Here is a 22,467-nt window from a genome sequence, read left to right as displayed (position 1 = left end):
CATTGTTTAATATCCATGTAATTTGTATTGTTTCCAAAATTTCTATTGTTATTGATTTCTAGTTATTCCATTTTGTCCAGAGAAGTTGTTTGACATTATTTCATGTTCTTTCAACATTTTAAAACTTGTTTTATGATTTAACATATGGTCTACCCTTGAGAATAATTCATGTGTTGAGAAAAAAATGTATTCTGCAGCTGACATGAAATTTTTTGTGAATATCTATTAGATCCATTTGGACTATAGTAGAGATTAAGTCTGATGTTGATTTTCTATCTGGAGGATTTGTCCATAATAAGACTAAGGTGTTGAAGTCTCCAGCTACTACTGTATTGGACCCTCTATCCTGTTAGCTCTAATAATATTTCCTTTAGATATTGGAGTGCTCCAGTGTTGGGTGTATATGTATTCAAAATTCTTATATCTTCTTGCTGAGTTGACCCCTTTATCATTATAGAATGACCTTGTTTTTGTCACCATACAGTGTTTGTCTTACAATCTATTTTGTCTGATATAATTATAGTGACTCCTGTTCCTTTTTAGTTTCCATTGGCATGGAATATATTTTTCCATCCCTTTATTTTTAGTCTATGTGTATAGGTGAAGTATGTTTCTTATGGACAATAAATCATCCTGTACCACCTGTGAAACCATGAACCAATTAAACCTCTTTTCTTTATAAATTACCCAGTCTTTAGTTCTTCTTTATAGCAATGTGAGAACTGAGTAATAAAAGCAATTTACTCCATTTAAATTTAATGTTATTGTTGGTTAGTAGAGTCTTATTCCCACCATTTTGTTATTTGTTTTCTGGTTGTTCTGTGGTCTTCTCTTCCTTCTTTCTTTCTTCCTGTCTTTCTCAAGTGAAGGTGATTTTCTCTTCATATAAATAAGTGATACAATTATTTTTTGCTTTTTATTTTTTATGTATCTATTGTATGTTTGTTGGTTTGAGGTTACCATGAGGCTTGCAAATACTATCTTATAACTCATCGTTTTTAACCTAATAACAATTTAACACTACTTACATAAACAAACAAGCAAAAATCAAATTAATAAAAGCTCTATGACTTAACTTTATCTCCATGTTTTTCACTTTTTGTTGTTTCTAACTTACTGTACCATGTCTTGAAAAGTTGTTGAAGTTATTATTTTTGATTAGTTTATCATTTAGTGTTCTACGTAGAATAATAGTTCACATATCCCAGTTATGGTGTTATGACATTCTGTTATTCTGCATACTTACTATGACCAGTGATTTTTGTACCATCAGGTGATTATTTATTGTTCAGTAATGTTCTTTTCTTTCCAATTGAAGCACTTCCTTTAGCATATCTTGTAGGATGGTTCTGTTAATGAAATTCCTTAGCTTTTGTTTGGCAAAGCCTTCATTTCTTCTTCATATTTGAAATATATTCTTCCTGGATATATTATTCTAGGGTAAAAGGGGTTTTGTTGTTGTTGTTGTTGTTGTTGTTTTTCCTTCAGCATTTTAAATATGTTATGTCACTCCTGCCTGTAAGGTTTCCAGTATTTTGAAGCTCCAGTGTATCTTATTTGTTTCTATTATCTTGCTGCTTGTAGGGTTCCTTTTTTGTCTTTGACAATTGAGAGTTTTATTATTATTAAATATTTTGAAGTAGTCTTCTTTGGGTTAAATCTGCTTGGTGTTATACAGCTTTCTTGGACTTGGATATATCTTTCTCTAAGTTTGAGAAGTTCTCTGGTATTATTCATTTGAATAAACTTTCTACCTCACCTCTTTCTCTACCTCCTCTTTAGGGCCCATAACAGATGTGCTCTTTTGAGGCTATTTTCCATGTTATATAGGCATGCTTTATTGCTTTAAAATCATTTTTTTTGTCTTCTCTGTGTATTTTCAAATAAACTGTCTTCAAACTCACTAATTCTTTGTTTTGCTTGATAATTTTTGCTATTAAAGGATTCTTATTCATTCTTCAGTATACCAATGGTATTTCTCAGTTCCAGAATTTATGCCTCATTCTTTTTAGTTATTTCAATGTCTTGTTAAATTTATCTGATAAAATTCTGAATTCCTTCTTTTTGTTATCCTGAATTTCTATGAGTTTGCTCAGAACAGCTATTTTGAATTCTCTTCCTGAAAGGTCACATAACTCTGTTTCTCCAGGAATGGCTCCTGGTGCCTTATTTACTTCATTGGGTGAAGTCATGTTTTCCTGGATGGTGTTGATGCTAGTAGACATTTTTCTGTCTCAGCATTGAAGAGCAAAGTATTTATCATAACCTTCACTGTTTGGACTTATTTGCGCCATCCTTCTTTGAAAGGGTTTCTGGGCATTTGAAAGAACTTGATTGTTGTAATATAAGCTATGTCTGCTTTAGGGAGCACCCCAAGCCTGGTAATGCTGTGGTTTTTGCAGAGTTGTAGAGGTACCACCTTGATGGTCTTGAACAACATCCAGGAGAATTCTCTGGATATCCAGGCAGAGATGCTTGTTCTCTTGCTTAATTTCTCCCAAACATATAGTCTCTCTCTATGTTCTGAGCCACCTAAATCTGGGTTTGGAGTGGGATAAGCACCACTGTGGCCTTCAGAACTACGACTACATTGGTGTGCTGTATCCAGGAAACCCAGCTCACATGCTGCTGTCTTTTTTGAGGGCTGCCCTGCCCAGCAAGGAGGCAGCCTAGTCACTGTCTGCCTGCAGAGGCTTCACTGAGCTGCTGTGGGCTCTGCCCAGTTGCTGTGTGAACTTCCCTGCAGTCCTGTTTCTATGGGTGTAGTTAGAACTGCCTCAGCAATGGTGGCCCACCTCTGTAATGACAGACTCTTTCTGTAATGGCGGGTTGCCTCGGCAATGGCAGGCTGCCTCAGCAATGGTGGACTGCCTCGTAGTGATGGAGTGCCTCGGTAATGGTGGACGCCCCTCCCCCGTAGAGCTGGACCATCCCGGGTTCAGCTGTGCTTGCTGTGAAACTGTCAACCCAGAGCGTTTCCAATTGCTGGGTTTTTTTTTGTGGGTGTGGGACCAGCTGGGCCTGATCACCTGGCTCCCTGCTTTAGAGCCTTTTTTTTTTAGTTGAACGGTCAGCTCTCTCCCAGGTGTTCTGGTCGCCTGTTGAAAAGGTGCCAGGATCTGTGTGATTTCCTGTGCAGCGACCAACTGCGCTGGCTGACGCAGCGGCGCTGAGATTAGTGGCTCTTTTTTGCCTGGGAATCTCCTGGCCTTGCTCCCTGTTTCAGTCCCCACCTTTTTTCTTTTTTAATCAGATGAATGAGTGACTCTGCCTTCCTGGGGCTTTCCAGGGCTCCCCTTGTTGGCTAACAGGAGACCCAGTCCTGTTTACTTTGCACCGGGAACTGCTGCACCAGGGCGCCAGCAAAACAGCCACGCCAGCCAAAACAGCTGTGCTGGTGACCCATGGGGCTCCTCCACCTGGGAATCTCCTGGTCTGTGGGCAATAAAAATCCATCTGGAAATGTGGGGTCCACTCACCCTCTGTGCTTTCACTGGGAGCTGCAATCCTGAGTTGCTCCTAACCGGCCATCTTGGATCTTCCCCCCACATCTCTCATTTTAAATCCAACATTAGAAATGATTAAGTTTAGTAAGGAAGGCATATCAAGAGCCAAGATAAGTCAAAACAAAGCATTAAACAGTTAGCCAAGTTGTGAATGCAAAGAGAAAGTTCTTGAAGATAATTAAGATTCCTACCTCAGTGAACACACAAATAACAACAAAATGAAACAGATTTATTGTTAATATGGAGAAAACTTCAGTAGCCTGGATAGAAGATCAAAGCAGCCATAACGTTCCCTTAGGCCAAATATAATGTAGAGCAAGGCCCTACCTCTCTGTCATTCTATGGGAAAAGCTGAAAAAGAAAAAAAGCTGTAGAATTTGGTTCATGGGGTTTAACAAAAGGGGCTGGTTTCATTACCTAAGTACAAAGTGAAGAAGCAAGTGCTGATGTAGAAACTGCAGCAAATGATCCAGGAAATCTAGCTAGGAGAAGTATGAGAGTTGCTACATTAGTCAAAGTCAGTTTTTCCTAATTCATTACCATGGGTCTAATAAAAACTTAACACATAATAAGTAATATGTTATATGACAATCATGGCTTGCAAATATTTGAATGTCTTTACTTCTTCAACAATATTTAAATATATTCTAAATATAAACAAAAATTTTTTGAATTATACATTAATAAAGTCTGTGAAATATATGATTTTATGTGAGTAACAGATATTATTACAGCATACATCCAGGTTAGACTTCAGGCCTCAGTATTATAGTTCAAACTGTGTGTTTGTTTAAGAAAACAGACATTAGGCATTTCTCTTTACTTAGGCTATTAATCTACCTCCTCTCTTTTTACCTCTACCCATATTCTACTCATTTGTTTTATTAAGAGTTACAATTACCTGAACAAGTATTTTTTCTTCTATTACACAATAACCATGACTCTCACTTTAAATTTGTATGGATCATATAGTCTAATCTTAACCACAAATACCTAACTATAACCTAATAATGTATACTATTATTCCTTTCTACATATAGCTTGTTTTATTAAAATTCATAGGCTTATTTATACTTCCACTATAAGAGATGTGGAAATGGTTAGTGAAAGGACCAGGAACTCCTCAAAAATGACATGTGATACTGTTTGGAAACATGAAAGCAGAAGTGTGTTTTTTCTTTTTTTTCTCCCCTTAATAATGTGTTTTACTATCTGCCTCAGCAGAAGGGACAAGATGTTGATTGTTATTTAAGGATTCTAAGTTTGCTTCATCCATGACACTTCCATTTTCTGATGCATTGATATCTTTCTCTTCATATTTTTTCTTCATGGCATAAATTAATACAACATATAAAACAAATGATGAGACTCTTAATATTGAAGACAAGCCCAAGAAGACAATTCTGTGGAAACAGCCAAAATAAAACAATAAATCATTTAAAATTGTGTTTCATAACTTACGTTTGCTCCAGTGTGCAGATCCTAAAGAAAAATAATAAAATTATGAATAAAAATATTAAGACAATAATTCTAATGATTCTTTTTATTGGGGAATAATGATATTTTATTATTGTAATAGTGTTATGAAGCCACAGAAACTAAGCTCCATTTGCCTCTAGCTTTCTTCATGGAAGGAAAAAACTATATACAACTCAAACCCTCTTAAGCCATCCTGTCACAACTACAGTTACGGGGAGAAATTGAGAAGTATGTTTGAAATTTATAATCTAGAGGTAATTGGATTATAACTAAAATAATAAAACCTAAATATAGGACTATAGAATGCTACCCCTTCTCCAGCACCTTCAAACATATTAATAAAGGCTTATCAAAGCAGTTCCTTTTACTGAATGCATTATGTTTAACTGTAATGAAAAAAAATGCTGGTAATACCAAAAGTGAAAAAACATAAATTGAATAAATTAAATAAGCTTAAAACTAGACTTAGATATGTCAGGGCCATGGGAATTTTCAAAATGGAATTTAAGACAACTATGTTTAATATGTTAAGTGTTCTAATCAATAAAGTAGACAGCATGCAAGAACAGATGGGTAATGTAAGTAGAAAGATAAAAATTTTAAGAACTTAAGAAAAATGCTAAAAATAAAAAATTCTGTAACAGAAATAAAGAATGTCTTTGATGGGCTTATTAGTAGATAGAAACACAGCTGAGGAAGACTCTCTAATTTGAAGATATATCAATGAAAGCCTACAAAACTGAAAAGCAAAAAGAAACAAGGTTAAAAAGTAAACCAATTTAAATTATGTAACAATTTTGGGACAATTATATAAGTATGTGTAATGGAAATGTTAGAATAAAAACAAAGAAAAAAGGAGCAAAAGAAATATTTAAAAAGTAATTACCGGCCAGGTGCAGTGGCTCACTCCTGTAATCCCAGTAATTTAGGAAGCCAAGGCAGGTGGATCACTAGATCAGGCGTATGAGACCAGACTGACAAACCCCATCTTTACTAAAAATACAAAAATTAGCCAGGCATGGTGGTGCATGCCCATAATCCTAGCTACTCAGGAGGGTGAGGCAGGAGAATCACTGAGATAGGATGCGGGGGTTGCAGTGAGCTCCAGCCTTGGTGACAGAGTGAGAATCCATCTCAAAAAAAAAACTAAAAATTTCTCTTAATGTCATACACTACATCACAGATCCAAGAACCTCAGAAAATGCTAAGAATGATTTATCCTTTGAGTTACAAATAATTCAATTACATTCCCTAAGTTATTTTAAAATATCCAAATAAGTTATCATTGACCAGAAAAACTACATGTAGGTGTGTTATTTCCAAATTACAGAAAGGCAAAGATAAAGAAAACTTTATCCTAAAAGTAACCAGAAGGAAAAGTAAATTTTATCTATAGAAGAGAAAATATTATATCAGACTTCTCTTCAGAAACCATGCAAGCAAGAAGAGAGTGGAGTGAAGTATTTAAAGTCTTAAGAGAAAGAAATCCCAACTTAAAATCCTGTACTCTGTGAAATTCTTTTAAAAGTGAAGTAGAAATAAATATATTCTCAGACAAACAACAATTGAAGGAATGTTTTTCCTGTACATCTTCCTTGCAAGAAATGTTAAAAGAAACTTTTTAGAGAGACTCATATAGGTCAGAAACTTGATATACATAAAAAAGGTAAAATAAAAATTTATAATTATATAGTCATATAAAATCAGAGTCATATAGACTATTCAGTTAAAACTACAACAGAAAGAAAAAAGAGTAGAAGACAAAAATAGGATCAGAGAACAAGTATAACAAATAGAAAATAGTAAAATTATGATCAACATTAGTCTAACAACATCAGTAATTCCTTTTAATGTCAGTAATCTAAATGGACCAATTAAAAGACTGAATTTGTTAAAGGATTAAAAAGAAGAAACAAACTATATGCAGTCTCCAAGAAATCTACTTTAAAGATGAATAGATTAAAAGTAATTAGATGGAGGAAGACGTATCATGCTTCTACTGACAAAAAACCAACAACATCAAGTTCTTTTCTAGACGGCTGACTGGGGATATCAAATTCCAGTTCTCCTCAGAAAGATCAAAGTTACTGGTGAATAAGGAAGTTCCAAATAAAAAGTGAGGAAAGAGAGCCAGGAACTGGTAAAGCACCCATAAGAAGCAGCTGTGATGCAGTAAAGAAAAGCAGCAAAAGCCTGGGAGCAGTCAACCCACAGAGAACCTGTGAAAAGGTAGGTAAATGTGCTTCTCTGCTCCCCTCACACCTCTGACAATCTGCTGACCACCAAATTGTTGGGGATTTCCTCTGCCTTCTTGACCCTGGGGTAATGCTATTTTTGGCAATTTGGGAACTTCCCAAGGATAGACAACTGGGTGGCTAGCCTGCAGAATATCGTTGCACCAACTTCCCATCTAAAGGAAGCAGGTGCCATATTGTTTGTGCATCTATGGTATTCCACTGCCCTGCCTGAGGATTCTCCATCTTGGAGTCACCACAACACCAAATCCCTGGCAAACATATCCAACAAACTGCTCTGACTTTGGCAGGCCCAGGGGCCAGAGGATTTTGGGGAAACAGCAGGACCTCTGGAGATCTAACCCTCAATGTGTTCTTCCCCTGAGAGAGTAGGGAGTGTAGCCCACTATATCTTCCCTTGGGACAAAGGGAATGTGGGCACAACACGAATTACTGAAGAAGGCAGTACCAACACTCAGGAATGAATCTGGATAGAGGGTAATCTCCTACCCTCTCCACTGTACACTGTTATGGATGCAACAGTGGTTCCTCCTGCTGGGGACTGGTATGTGTGCGCCCAGATAAAGCCTCTTCTTTGTTTCTTGCAGCAGTTGCAGTCCAGATAAAAGTGAACCTTCATTACTTGGGCTTACATGAAGGACAGGATCCAGCTACCACTCCCTACACATAAGAGTAGTAATCTGGCGATGGAGGACAGACAGGTCATGGAGTTGCCTGCTCTGGACTTGGGAAAGAGGGTCCACACTGGACCCATTTTTATGATAGTCACTGTAAGGGCATGTCTCCAGCCTGCAGCTGCACTATGGCCAGGAAACAGAGGACAAGGTCTTTGCGGAATGAAGGTCATGAGCCCTGTATTGGGGCAAAAGAGTCAGGCAGATTATGTTTCTGCCAGCCGAGAATGAGAAACTAGTGAACCTCCCCTGCCCATTTCCACCAAATTTTACACACCCATACATGATTTCTTTATGCCACACCCTATCAGGGCCAGGGCAAGTTCTTTAACTCAACTTCAGTCTAACTGAGAACAAATTGGCTGTTACTCTTAAGCACCATATACTGGATTGCAGCCTGAACTGTGCACCAAATTAAAAACGTGCCATCACGGCCATACTACCCTGAATGCACCCGATCTCGTCTAAAAACGTGCCATCAGAAGAACTTAGAGCTAGACCCCAAGATAAGATTCCTGAGACTTTCATGCCCTCAGCCCCATAGGAGATAGTGTGTCAGATCTTATGTCTAATATATCATAACAACAAGTAACATCTAAGAAAGCAACTGCACAGAATCTATCCACAACCAAGGGACCCCTACTAAGACTTAACCTTATCAAACCCAGAAATGAGGCTAAACCATCATATGCAACAGTCATATCTTCAAGAGAAGAAATAATTTAAAAATTAAAATGTCCTATTCAAACAATGGAAAATTCAAAGTAAGAAGTGTCAGCTTCCACAAATGAGAAGAAATCAGCACAAGAACTTTGGCAGAACAAATAGAATACCTTGGCAACTCCAGAGGATCACACTAGCTCTCTAGCAATGGATATTAACCAGATTGAAAAGTTTTAAATAACAGATAAAGAATTCAAAATATAAATTGCAAGAAAACATCATAAGAGCTAAGAGAAAGTTGAAAACCAATGAATGAAACCAGAAAAACAATTTAAAATATGAAAGTTGAGATGGATATATTAAGAAAACACCAATAGAACTTCCAGAATTAAAAAAAAATTATCAAAATAATTCCAAAATACAGTTGGAAGCTTTGGCAATAAATTAGACCAAGCATAAAAAATAATTAAAGATCTTTGTGATAGTTAATCGAGGGGCTTAGTCTTCCAGCCTATATCTTTCTCCCGTGCTGGATGCTTTCTGCCCTTAAACATCAAACTCCAAGTTCTTCAGCTTTAGGACTTGTACTGGCTTCCTTGCTCCTCAGCTTGCAGATGGCCTGTTGTGAGACCTTGTGATCGTGTGAGTTAATACTCCTTTATAAACTCCCATATATATATATATGTGTGTGTGTATATATATATATATATATATACACACACACATATATATATGTATGTATATATACACTCCCATATATATATATACATACACGCATTCCCATATATATATACTATACTCCCATATATATATATATCCATCTATACTTTTGGCAATTTGGGAACTCCCCAAGGATGTGTATATATATACACACACACATATATACACATATATATAGAGAGAGACAACTGGGTGGCTAGCCTGCAGAATATACTCCCATATATATTATATACAATACTCCCATGTATATACTCCCATATATATATTCCCATATGTGTGTATATATATATATATATACACACACACACACTCCCATATATATGTTAGATAGTTGCTTTGTAGTTGCAATTGTGTAGTTATTGTAACTATTTGTGATATATATATATATAGTTACAATACAATTGTGTAGTTAATGTAACTATTTGTGATGTATATACATATATAGTTACAATACAATTGTGTAGTTATTGTAACTATGTGTGATATATACATTTCGTTACAATAGTGTACTTATTGTAACTATGTGATATATATGTAGTTACAATACGATTGTGTAGTTATTGTAACTATGTGATATATATATTCTATTAGTTCTGCCAGCTGAGAATGAGAAACTAGTGAACCTCCCCTGCCTATTTCCACCAAATTTTATACACTCTAGATAACCTTGACTAATACAATCTTGAAACTGGTCTTTCAAATTAACACAGTTATAAAAGAAAACATTAAAGAAAACAGAAGGTAAAAAAAAATGAGTAATGCCTTTGAGAAATATGGAATAATTTAAAGCAACAAGACTTATGAATTTTGCATTAATGAGAAAAAAGAAAAAGTAAGCAACTTAGAAAACACAGTTTTGGGAATAATTCAGAAATAAAAAAATAATACTGCTAGAGAGCTTTACATCCATATACAAGAAATTCAGAGAACACTTATGAGATACTATACAAAACAACCATGCTAGGGGAATACAGTCAACAGATTGCCTAAGTTCAACACGAAAGAACAAATCTTAAAGGCAGCTAGATGAAAGGGCAAATTATTTATGAAGGAAATACCATCAGACTAAAAGTGAACTTCCCAGCAGACACATTACAAGCTAGAAGAGATTGGGGACCTATTGTTAGACTTACAAAAAAATAATAATAATAATGAGAGCGAAGAACTTCATAACCTCTCAAATGAAGATTTGTAAATAAAGTAGAAATCTTTCCCAGACTAGTAAATGCTAGGGGAGTATGTCACCACCAGATAAGTCCAAGAAAAAAGGCTCAAAGGAGTTGGAAACAGGGAAACAACAGACCAATACTTGCTACCATAAAAGCACACATAATTACAAAGCCTGCAGATCCTATTCAGTAACTACGCAATTGCAACTAGCTAACAACAAAGCAAGTAGCTAACAACAGTATGAGAGGTACAACATCTCACATATCAATATTAACTTTGAATGTAAATTGCCTAAATGCTCCAAATAAGGGATATAGAGTAGCAAAGTGGATTTAAAAAAAAAAAAAAAGACAACCTTCTGCTGCCCTTGTATGTAAGGACACCCATAGACCCAAAGTAAAAGGATGAAGAAAGATCTATCTTTCAAATGGAAAGCAAAAATAAGCAGGAATTCCTATCTTTGTATCAAATAAAACAGAAATTAAACAAACAATAGGTTTTTAAAAAAACAAAGAAGTGCATTATATAATAATAAAGCATTCAATTCAATAAGATTTAACTAATTTAAATATATACACACTCAATACTGAAGCAACCATATTTATGAAATAAATACTATCAGACCTAAGCAAAGAGATACAAAGTAATACAATAAGTAATAAGCTTCTACACCAGACTGACAGCACTAGGCACATCATCAAGGCTGAAAGCTAACAAAGAAACATTGGACTTGAACTAGACTTTACCAATTGAAACTAATAGATATCCACAGAATACTTCACCCCAAAATCAGAGAAAATACTTTTTTTCATCTGTTCATGAAACATTCTCTAAAACTAACCACCTTCTAAGTCATAAGTCAAGTCACAATAAATTTTTTTTTAAATCAAAGTTATAACAAACATCTTCATGGACCACAGTGGAATAAAGATAGAAATCAATGTCAAGAGAAACTCTCAAAACTACACAATTACAAAAACATATATAACTTGGTCCTGAATTACTTTTGGGTAAATAACAAAATTAGGATAGAACACAATTTTTTGTTTTAAACAAATGAAAATCAAGACAAAGTATTCAAAAACCTCTAGGGTATAAACAGTGGAAAGTGGAAAGTTTATTGCACTAAATGCCTATGAAATTGTCACTGCAAAATTATAACTTAGTGAAAGAGATCTAGCATAACCAACTCCATCTTGCTTCTATCCTCCAAGCTGTTCTTGTTCATTTCTGGGTGTAGGCTAAACTAACTCTGGGAGACACTCGGTTTACAGCTTAGAATTTAAAACCAAGACAATAACAGTTATTTCCCAAAACAAATCACCTTCTATTCTGAGAAATAGGCTACCTTTGTAGGATAAACAAATTAGTCAAAAGATTAGAAATTGGGTTAGGGCTAATGCATCTGGAGGCTACAAGATTCTTACTCTACCCAAATTGCTTGTGAGGATAACATCACTATTGTAAAACCTTAAATCAGTACTTACTATATTTTTGCAGACCCTGAACTTCACAGATTAGCTTGCACCACCCAGATTGATAAACTGGCTTATCTCATCCTGTGGCCCCCTCCCAGGAACTGACTCAGTACAAGAGGACAGTATCAACTCCCTATGATTTCATCTCTGAACCAATCAGAACTCTTGACTCACTAGACCCCTCCACCAAATTATCTTTAAAAACTCCAATCCTCAAATTCTCAGAGAGACTTATTTGAGTAATAATAAAATTCTGGTGTCCTGAACAGCTGGCTCTGCATGAATTACTCTTATTGCAAATCCTCTGTCTTGATAAATAAGCTCTTTCTTGACAAATATGCTCTGTCTAGGCAGTGGGCAAGGTGAACCCATTAGGTGGTTACAAACTGGGGATCTCATCTGCGACTGCTCTTGTGCCTACCTGCCAATGGATCAGTAGTGCTGCTCTGGTGATGGATCCAGCCAGCCCGAGTGGTCACCTGGTTCTCTTGGACTGTGGGCTAACTCTGGCATTGTCTCTACTGTCGGGTGTTGCTGACCCAATGTGCATGTATTTAATTGCAATTGTCTGTCTCTAAACTGATTTTGTAAGTATTCTAGGCACTGCCAACACCCTCTTCCTTCTCCCAGCTGGTTTAGCTTCTTTGAGGATCATGATTTGGCTTCTTTAGGAGTCTTGAGTTACCACTTTGACTAAATAAATAACCTGTGATCCAATTTTGTGATATCCAGTGTTTTGAATCTTTGATATTTGATAACTTTCCAAAATCAAATTCTAAGTTATGAGTATGTCTTTTTTCTGACCTAATTAATCTTTTAGATACTAGATTTACTAAAGTCAAAAAATACCATATTTGTTTTATTGAGTACAAAAATCATACAGGAAGCATTGCCAAATATTAAATGGTGTTTAGCTTTCTTTAGACTGTATTTGTATAAATAAGTTATTGGTATATGTTTCAAAATAATGGGAAACTCCTAAAGTTCTGATAGGCAGTTTAGGATCAGATAGAGGACTCTGACAGATACTCGTGAATGCAGGTCTCTAATAACTTTAGAAATTGTGCTATTGGAATAGAGGAAAAAAACACAGACTTCTGGGACTATCATAGAGAGCTGATATGTTAAACATTGCTAATTCATTTGTTTCTCAGAGTCAATAAAATTTTTTCTTTTGAGTGTTTACAACTTTTAGCAACTGAATAAATTATACTCCTGGAAGTAAATTTTGGAGCAAATTCCTTTTCCTCTAACTAATTTCTCCAGAATTTAAAAAAACATTTGTGAGTATTCTCAACTTACGACAGTATACTTATTTGCATAAGTGCAACAAGAATATGTTTTTTTCTTATAACAGGACCTAAATGGAATAACTGGTTATTTTACCAAGGCTTTACCTGGAATGGAATGCATTCTTTAAAAAAAAGTTGACTTATAGAGCCAATAGGAGCCCCTAGGAAAAGCTGGCCTTACACCTTGTCTACGCATTCCCTGTACAGTGTTCCTGACCTGTGGTAAGAATGTCCCTTTCTTCTTGGCACAATTTATCTTGGGACCTTGAGAGGAGAAAAATTTACCCAACTCCTACAGGTATTTGATAGCACAAACCCATGGTGGAACTTCAAGACTTTAAAAAGACAATATAATATTTCTTATAGAACAAAGTTTCAACAAAGTCAATTTTAAAAAAGAATGTATATGGCAAATAATTATTCCTTTTGCTACTAATGCTGGGAATAACTTAGTTGATACTTTAGAGATTGAAAAACGGAAACAATAAAATCCCTTTTCTAAAACAAACCTCCTTCTTGCCTGGGGACTAGACTGCCTTTGCAGAACTAACAAATAAGCCAGAAGATTAGAAATTATGGTTTAGGAGCCATGTAGCTAAAAGCTACAAGATTCTGACCCTATCCAAATTGCTCCTGAGAATAACATCACTGTTGTAAAACCTAAGATCAGAAGTTGAGACATTTTGCAGACACTTAACTTGACAGATCAGTTTGCACTACCCAGATAGACAAACTAGCTTATCTGGTTCCATGGTCCCCACTGAGGAAATGGCTTAGCACAAGAATAAAGCATAGACTTTCTATGATTTCACCTTTGACCTGACCAATCAGAACTCCTGACTCACTGGGCCCCTATCCACCAAATTATCTTTAAAAACTCCAGTCTTCAAATTTTCAGAGAGACCAATTTGAATAATAATAAAACTGGTCTTCTGTGTAGCCAGCTCTGAATAAATCACTCTTTCTTTATTGCAATTCCTCTGTCTTAATATATCAGTTCTGTCTAGGCAATGGGCAAGGTGAAATCACTGGGTAGTTTCACTTAAATCAAAGAATATACTGATCTCATATAACCACCTAACAACACACCTAAAGGAATTCAAAAAACAAGAACAAATCAATCCAGAAAACAAGAAATAATAAATATCAAAGAAGAATAAAATGAAATTGAGAAAAATAAACACATACAAAGGGTCAATAAAACAGAAACTTGGTTCTTTGAAAAAATAAGATTGATAGACCAGTAGCCAGATTAATCAAGAAAAATAAGTTTTAAATAAGCAGAATCAGAATGACAAAATGACATTATAGTTGACATCATAGAAATAAAATATTCTTAAAGAATACCATAAACATCTCTACACACACAAATTAGAAAGCCTAGAGGAAATTACTAGATTCCTGGAAACACAGTGTTCCAAGATTGAACCACAAAGAAATTGTTATACTGAACAGACCAAAGACAAGCTACAAAATTAATTCAGTAATAAAATATGTAACAAACCAAAAAGCCCAGGACCACACAAATTCACAGCTAAATTTTATCAGATGTACAAAAGAAAGCTGGTATTAATCTCACTAAAACTATTCCAATTAAGGAGGACAGATTATTTTCAAACTCATTCTACAAAACCAGTATCATTCTGATACCAAAATTTGGCAAGAACATACACACAAAAGAAAACTAAAGACCAATATCCCTTATGAACATAGACACTAAAGTCTTTAACAAAATACTATCAAGCCAAATGCAGCAGTAAATAAAAAAAGATACCATCACAATAAAGTGTATTTTATTCTTTGGATGCCAGAATATTTCAACATATGCAAATCAATAGATATTTTATGCCATATAAACAGAATTAAATACAAAAACCATGTGAATACCTTTACAGACAGATAAAATGTATTTGATAAAATTTTACATTGCTTCATGATAAAAAGCCTCAACAAACTAGACACTGAAGAAACATACCTTAAAATAATGAACCATCTATGAGAAAACTACAGCCAAAGTCATATTGAAAAGGGAAATTGAAACGGTGTGGCTCTGTGTCCCCACCCTAATCTCACACTGAATTGTAATTCCCAATGTTAGGGGTGGGGTGTGGTTGGAGGTGATTGAATCATTAGAGGGTGATTCTGGGGGTAGTTTCTAATGGTTTAGCACCATCCCCCTAATGCTATCTCGTGGTAGAGTTCTGACAAGATATGGTTGTTTGAAAGTGTGTAACATCTCCTCCTTCGCTCGCTCTCTCTCATGTTCTACTGCCAGCCCTGTGAAGATATGCCTGCTTCCCCTTCCACTTTCCTCCATGACTTTAAGTTTGCTGGGGCCTCAACAGTTATGCTTACTGTACAGCTTGCAGAACTGTGAGTCTATTAAATCTCTTTTCTTGTCAATTAGTGAGTCTCAGGTAGTTCTTTATAGCCATTCAAGGATAGACTGATACAGAAATGTTGAAAGTATTTCCCCTAGGAACTGGAAAAAGTCAAGGATGTCCACTCTTACCACTCTTACATCCTACCCAGGGCAATGCTGCAAGAAAAAGAAATAAAAGGCATCCAAAGAGGAAATGAGGATACCAAATTATGTCTATTCACTGAAGACAATCTCATGCCTAGAAAACCCTAAAGATTCTACCTAAAAACTCTCAGCTCTGATAAATGACTTCAGTAAAGTTTAAGAATATAAAATAGATGTGTGAAATTTAGTAACATTTCTATACACCAATAATGTTTAACCTGAGAACCAAATCAATAACTTAATCCCATCTGCAAAAAATTAAATATCTAGGAATACATTTAACCTAAGAGGTAAAAGGTATCTCAAAGAAGAAGCACAAAAAACTGATGAAATTAATCACATATGACACAGAGGAAAAACCATTTCAAGCTCATGGCTTGAAACAATCAATAACATTAAAATGACCATATTGCCCAAAGCAATCTACCAGGTTCAGTGCAATTTCTACTAAATTGCTAATGTTATCTTTTTTACAGAATTAAAAAAATTCTAAAATTCATATGGACACACACAAAAAGAGCCTGAATAACCAAAGCCATCCTAAAACCAAAAGAATAAAGCAGAGGCATCACATTACCTAACTTCAAGTTATATTACAAGACTATCATAACTAAAAGAGCATGGTACTGATACAAATATACACACATAGATCAATGGAACAGAATAGAAACCCAAAACAAAGCCACAAACCTACAACCAACTTATGCGTGACAAAGTTGAAAAAAAAAAAATGGGAAAATGACAACCTATTCCATAACTGGTGCTAAGAAACTTGGCTAGCGACACGCAGAAGAATAAAAGTAAACACTTCCCTTTCACCATATACAAAAACTAACTAAACATGAATAAAAGGTATAAATCCAAGACATGAAGCTATGAAAATCCTAGAAGAAAAACTAAAATACACTCTTCTGTACATTGGCCTAGGCCTAAAATCAAATACAACTAAAACAAAAATAAACAAAAGACTTAATTATACTAAAGAGCTTCTATGCAACAAAAGAACCAATCAACTGAGTAAGTAGCCATTAGTGATTATTTTCTCTGGGAGAAATTTGATTTTTTTTTAATAGAACATACTTTTCACAGAAATTTTAGATTTACAGAAAACTATACAGAAAGTATGAGAAGTTGTGTATACTCCCCGCCCCACACATGCAGTTTCACCTATCATTAACAGTTTGTATTACTGTGGTATCTTTGTTGCAATTGATGAACAATATTAATGCATTATTATTAAGTTCATATTTTAGATTAGAGTTCACTTTTTATGTAGTTTGTAGTTGTATGGGTATGGGTCCATAGGTTAGACAAATATATAATGCGTATCAAACATAATATCATATAGAATCATTTCACCACCCTAAAAATGCCCTGTGCTCCAGCTACTCATCCCTGTCTCTTCCTCACTGAGCTCCTAGCAACCACTGCTGTTTCATTGTCTTCATAGTTTGGCCTTTTATAAAAGGTCATACAGTTAGAAAAATAGAGTCAGAAGCTTCTTTAATTGTTTTTAATTTTTTTTTCTTTTTTTTGCAACAGAGTCTTGCTCTGTCGGCCAGGTTGAAGTTCAGTGGCATCATCTCAGTTCACTGAAACCTCTGCCTCCTGGGTTCAATGGATTCTTGTGCCTCATCCTCCCAAATAGCTGAGATTACAGATGTGCACCAAAGTGCCTGGCTAGTTTTTGTATTTTTAGTAGAGACACGGTTTTCCCATGTTGTCCAGGCTGATCTCAAACTCCTGGCCTCATTGATCCTCCCACCTTGGACTCCCAAAGTGCCTGGATTATCGGCCCGGGCCACCGCACCAGGCCCAGAGATGTAGTCTCCCTCTGTCAGCCAGACTGGAGTGCAGTGGGGTGATCTTGCTCACTGCTGCAACCTCCACCTCCTGGGTCCAAGCGATTCTCCTCAGCCTCCTGAGTAGGTGAGATTACAGGTGCACACTCTATTTTTAGTAGAGAAAAGGTTTCACCATGTTGGTCAGTCTGGTCTCAAACTCCTGACCTCGTGATCTGCCCGCCTTGGCCTCCCAAAGTGCTGTCATTACAGGCGTGAGCCACCGCATCTGGCCCCAGAAGCTTTAGACTGCCATCTTTTACTTAGCTACATACATTTAGTTTCTTTCTTGTTTTTTTTTTTTTTGTAAGTTGACAGTTCACTTCTTTCTATCGATGAATAATTTGCTATTGTATGAATGTACCCCAGTTTGGTTATCCATTCACCTATTGAAAGACATCTTGCTTGCTTCCATTTCTTGATATTCAAGTGCAGGTTTTTGTGGGGACTTGTATTCATCTAACTTAGGTAAATACCTAGGTGCATGATTGCTTAACCATATAATAAGCCCAGGTTTTGCTTTGTAAGAAACTTCCAGACTGTCTTCTACCATGGCTCTACTATTTTTACATTTCCACCAGCAATGAAAGAAAAATGAAAGGAAATTCCTGTTGTTTTGCATCCTTGCCAGCACTGGATGTTGTTTTTGCTGATTTCTAAGAGCTCCTTTTACATTTAGGATATTTGCCTGTGTCTGTGTTACAAGTTGCAAATTCTTCTCTTAATTTATACTTCCATTTTGAAATTTGCTTTTTTAAAAGTTTAATGATGCAGAGTTTTACAAATATTTTATCTTTTTTTCTATTATGTTTTGGGTATTTGGGTCATACTTAGAAACACATTTCTGCTTCCTCCTAGATAACTGAAAGAATTTATACTACGAGTTTTAATACATATAGTTTCACATTTAAAAATGTGTAATTTGTCAATATATGAATTTGACATTAGTTTTTTAAAGAGGTAAGATATAATTGTACCTTTTTGTTTTTTCAGATGTCCATGCAGTTATCTTCATGTCACTTATAGAGTATCTCTCCCCATGAATAGAGTAACATAGAAACAAATTTTCCCTTTTTTTCTTAATTGACATATGATCAGAGCCCCAGATAGTGATTTTATGTTTTCCCAGAGAAGTCAGAGGCAATTGAATATATATAAATATGATTATATTTACATGTGTATATTTATCCATATATATTATGAGAAGAGTTTTAGAAACAAAAAAGATTCACATACAAATCCTAGTCATTTTTTATTACCTGTGATTTTTGACAAGTTGGTTATTATACTTGAATCATAGTTCCTTCATATTTAATGGAATAGAAGAAAATATTCATTTCCTGTACTTTCTATAAGTACTAAAATAAGATACCAGGTTGCTCGATACCATACTGCATTCAAAGTAAGTTTTCATTAAATGGCAGCTATCATTATTAATATTATATAATAAAATGATATTATTTAGGAATTAATATAGTCAAAGAAAAAATAAATCAATGAAATATATTTATGACAACTTACGAAAATAATGTGGAATTATATATCCTACAAGACCCACGTGTGCCACAGCTGTCGGTAGACCACTTCATACATGTTCTATCAATTAGAGCTCCGAAATATATTGGAGCTAGAATTCCTCCTGTAATAGAAGAGAAGTTGTCAGTCCAGGGAACATATTTTAAATGTAGCTTTGTGATATTTCACATTGATACATTTTGATACATTAAAAGTTTAAAAATTTGGAGGATTCTTTTATTATTTTATCCTGCATCTACCCAATAATAAAGATTGTTAGAAATCTCTAAGACCCAAATCATGTAGTAATGTCATTGACGTCTTTTACCTACTGTATTTTACCCTCCCAACATACATGCATCTACACTCTGTTCTTCTTATGGTACCAATTAACTTAAGCCTGAATGGTAAAAGAGATAATGTTTTTAGTAAAACTTGGAAGTTATGTTGGTTAATATGGGATTTTTTTTTGTTTTTTTAGGCAAAGAAAGCTGAAATGGAGTAGAATTACAATTTTGTGGGGAAAGGAAAGGGATCTTGGCTCAACTGCTGTAAAGGCAAACTTTTTTTTTAACACTATTTTAAGAGAATTTAAAAGTTAGTGCTTCATCAGAACTCCCTCCCCAGATAAGTATAGGCTGAGCTTCAGAGAGTGCTTAGCTCTTGGCAGGTTGTACTTTTTTCTGGGCTCAGACTTCTACTTCCCACTTCTTGATGTCATTAGAGCTGATAGTCCAGCGATTTTCTACAATTGATTTTGTACATTTGTAAATACCTCCTGAAGCAGCTTAGGCTGTCTAAGTTAGGGCATGTGGCACTAAATTTTGTTTGTGTTAGTGTTCTGATCACAATGATGCGTAAGTTTTCAGTGGTCTTTTCCTTAGTTAATTTTTATTTGTAGCTGATGATTTTGCAGAATGAGAGGCTTTTCACAGACATATATGTTGTTTATATAATAAGTGTCCATCTGCTTCTACTGCTGTTGTAATGAATTCTGAGATTGACTCCTGGTTCTAGGCAAAAGTAGTTTGATAAAGAACTTTAGGGACATGCCAGTAGAGAACTATTCTTCAGATGGTAGAACTAAAGTATTCATAACTTTACTTTGTTCTTTTTTTTTTTTTTTGAGACGGAGTTTCGCTCTTGTTACCCAGGCTGGAGTGCAATGGCGCGATCTCGGCTCACCGCAACCTCCGCCTCCTGGGTTCAGGCAATTCTCCTGCCTCAGCCTCCTGAGTAGCTGGGATTACAGGCACGCACCACCTTGCCCAGCTAATTTTTTGTATTTTTAGTAGAGACAGGGTTTCACCATGTTGACCAGGATGGTCTCTATCTCTTGACCTCGTGATCCACCCGCCTCGGCCTCCCAAAGTGCTGGGATTACAGGCGTGAGCCACCGCGCCCGGCCTACTTTGTTCTTTTTTTGTATTGTAGTGAATAATTTTTGGAATTTATTTTGTCATGTAAAAAATGATAGTGATTTATACATCACAATTTTCTTATTCCATTTACTTTTCATCAGTCTCATTTTTTCAGAGTAAGAAATCTTAGAATGACAAGGGATTGAGGCTAATGTATCTGAAAAAAACCGGTACTGAGGAAATGCGTGAGAAATTTTCAGGTTTCAAAAATCATGGCCACCCTTTGAAAAATGAAAAATATATGCCAACGATTTATTTTCCCCACATAATGCCACTGATTTGAACAAATGTAATGAATTGTTTTAAGTAACAAACTTGATCCTAATTACTATAATTTAAAAAACTCATAACCTGTTTTCTAAATGACTTTTTCAGGTAAATACACCATATAAGCCTTCCACAATTCACACATTTATTGTATTCAAGACAACTGCTTGTGAATTGGAAGTTTTGTACTAATTGTGTATTTTTTCCATAGGTGCATTGAGGTTCCATTGTGCCACACATTGGACCCATCAAAATAAGATACTCAGAATTAGAATGGTGAAATTCATTTTTTTTCTATTTTCTATTGCTAAAAAAATTTACTCCATTCTCATAGGCTCATTTCTATATATTAGAAGGAGTACTACCAACCCAGATATTACTTTCAGCTTCTGCGACCCAGGTTCTAGCAGTGATGTATCTCTATTGAATCTGAAGTTAGAAAACTGCCAGGTTGTACAGAGGCTGGGAGATTAAAGACACACAAAAGGTAATTGTAAGAAAAAAAAACACTGGAATACTACAGCATCTCATCTTCTCTCTTCTGTTCTTTCTATATTTCTTCTTTTTAACTTTGAGGATTTGTGACCTTCTCATCAAATATACTTCCTAGACAATTTCTCCATTGCAATTTGACCATTGCCTGACCAGACTCCCCGGGCAGATTCCCACTCTTCCAAAGCTACTTTAGGCCTTGTCTAAATCATGCCTCAGTTAAGAAGTTAGGCCCTTCACTCTGCCTACTGGGAGGAAATATTCATATTTTTTGAAAAAAAGAAAAATTTAGGGAAGCATCTATCTTAGTGTTTGAAAGAGTGCAATACAAATACAGTAATTCCTTAGTCTTAACAGATTGACTTAACCTATAATTAACAATCAAATACCTTTTTTAGGTCACTCAATTTTACTCTGTCTCTTATTATTTATCACATAAATATAAATGATACTAATTTTATATACTATCATAATTAAAGATTCATTACATTTGGTCTTTAAGCCTTGACATGAATATTTATAACTTAAATTTCATATATATGTAAATATATATTTTTTCATCATACCTAGTGCTCGTATAACCATTGACTGGAAACCCAGTGCAAGTGATTTCAATTCAGGTTGAACAATTCTGAAACAAAATAAAGGCAAAGAAACATTAGATGTCATTAAAGTATCAAACTGAAACAACATTAAAGCTTTTCTTGTGTTGTTTTTCTTTATGATAGAATTAAGCTCTCAGTTGAATGGCTCCATTATATAAAGTTATATTTTAATTGTTTTAAAAGGCAAACATTAGAGATAATAATTATTTCGTGTTTATTCAATGCATCATGATTTCAAGATGGCTTAATGGGTACATATGAAAATCATATGAGAAAGTGATTAGAACAGACTTTATTATGTCTCTGAAGATACTGATTTTTTGTGTTCTAGTCAGTGTTATATTAGTGTGCATAAGCATGAGTCTTTTTCATAAAATGATTTACTTTCCTTTTAGTAGCTACCCAGTAGTGGGATTGCCGGGCCAAATGATAGTTCTATTTTCAGTTATTTGAAAAATCTCCACATTGTTTTTCATAAAGGTTATACTAATTTGTATTCTCAACAGTATATAAGCATTCCTTTTTCTCAGCATTCTTACCAGTATCTAGCTTTTCAACTTCT

The 22,467-nt window shown here is 35.1% G+C and overlaps 1 protein-coding gene across 1 annotated transcript in view; it reads right to left on the bottom strand.

Moving 5' to 3' along the window:
* Positions 1-3,714: 3,714 nt before the first annotated feature.
* LOC105705767 (solute carrier organic anion transporter family member 1B1) overlaps positions 3,715-22,467 on the bottom strand; it is a 110,539-nt gene continuing 91,786 nt past the window's right edge. Inside the window, exons 13-15 of the mRNA XM_064377323.1 lie at positions 21,867-21,931; positions 19,127-19,244; positions 3,715-4,909 (exon numbers count right to left, since the gene is read on the bottom strand). Of these exons, the coding sequence (XP_064233393.1) occupies positions 4,699-4,909; positions 19,127-19,244; positions 21,867-21,931 (394 nt within the window). The 3' untranslated portion in view covers positions 3,715-4,698. The remainder of the gene's footprint in view (positions 4,910-19,126; positions 19,245-21,866; positions 21,932-22,467) is intronic.

The sequence above is a fragment of the Aotus nancymaae genome, unplaced genomic scaffold (genome assembly GCF_030222135.1).
Source record: "Aotus nancymaae isolate 86718 unplaced genomic scaffold, 86718_ANA_hifiasm-v0.15.2.pri h1tg000016l, whole genome shotgun sequence".
Classification (NCBI taxonomy): domain Eukaryota; kingdom Metazoa; phylum Chordata; class Mammalia; order Primates; family Aotidae; genus Aotus; species Aotus nancymaae.
The sequence above is the reverse complement of the archived record's forward strand: the minus strand, read 5'-3'. Positions and strand labels throughout refer to the sequence as shown.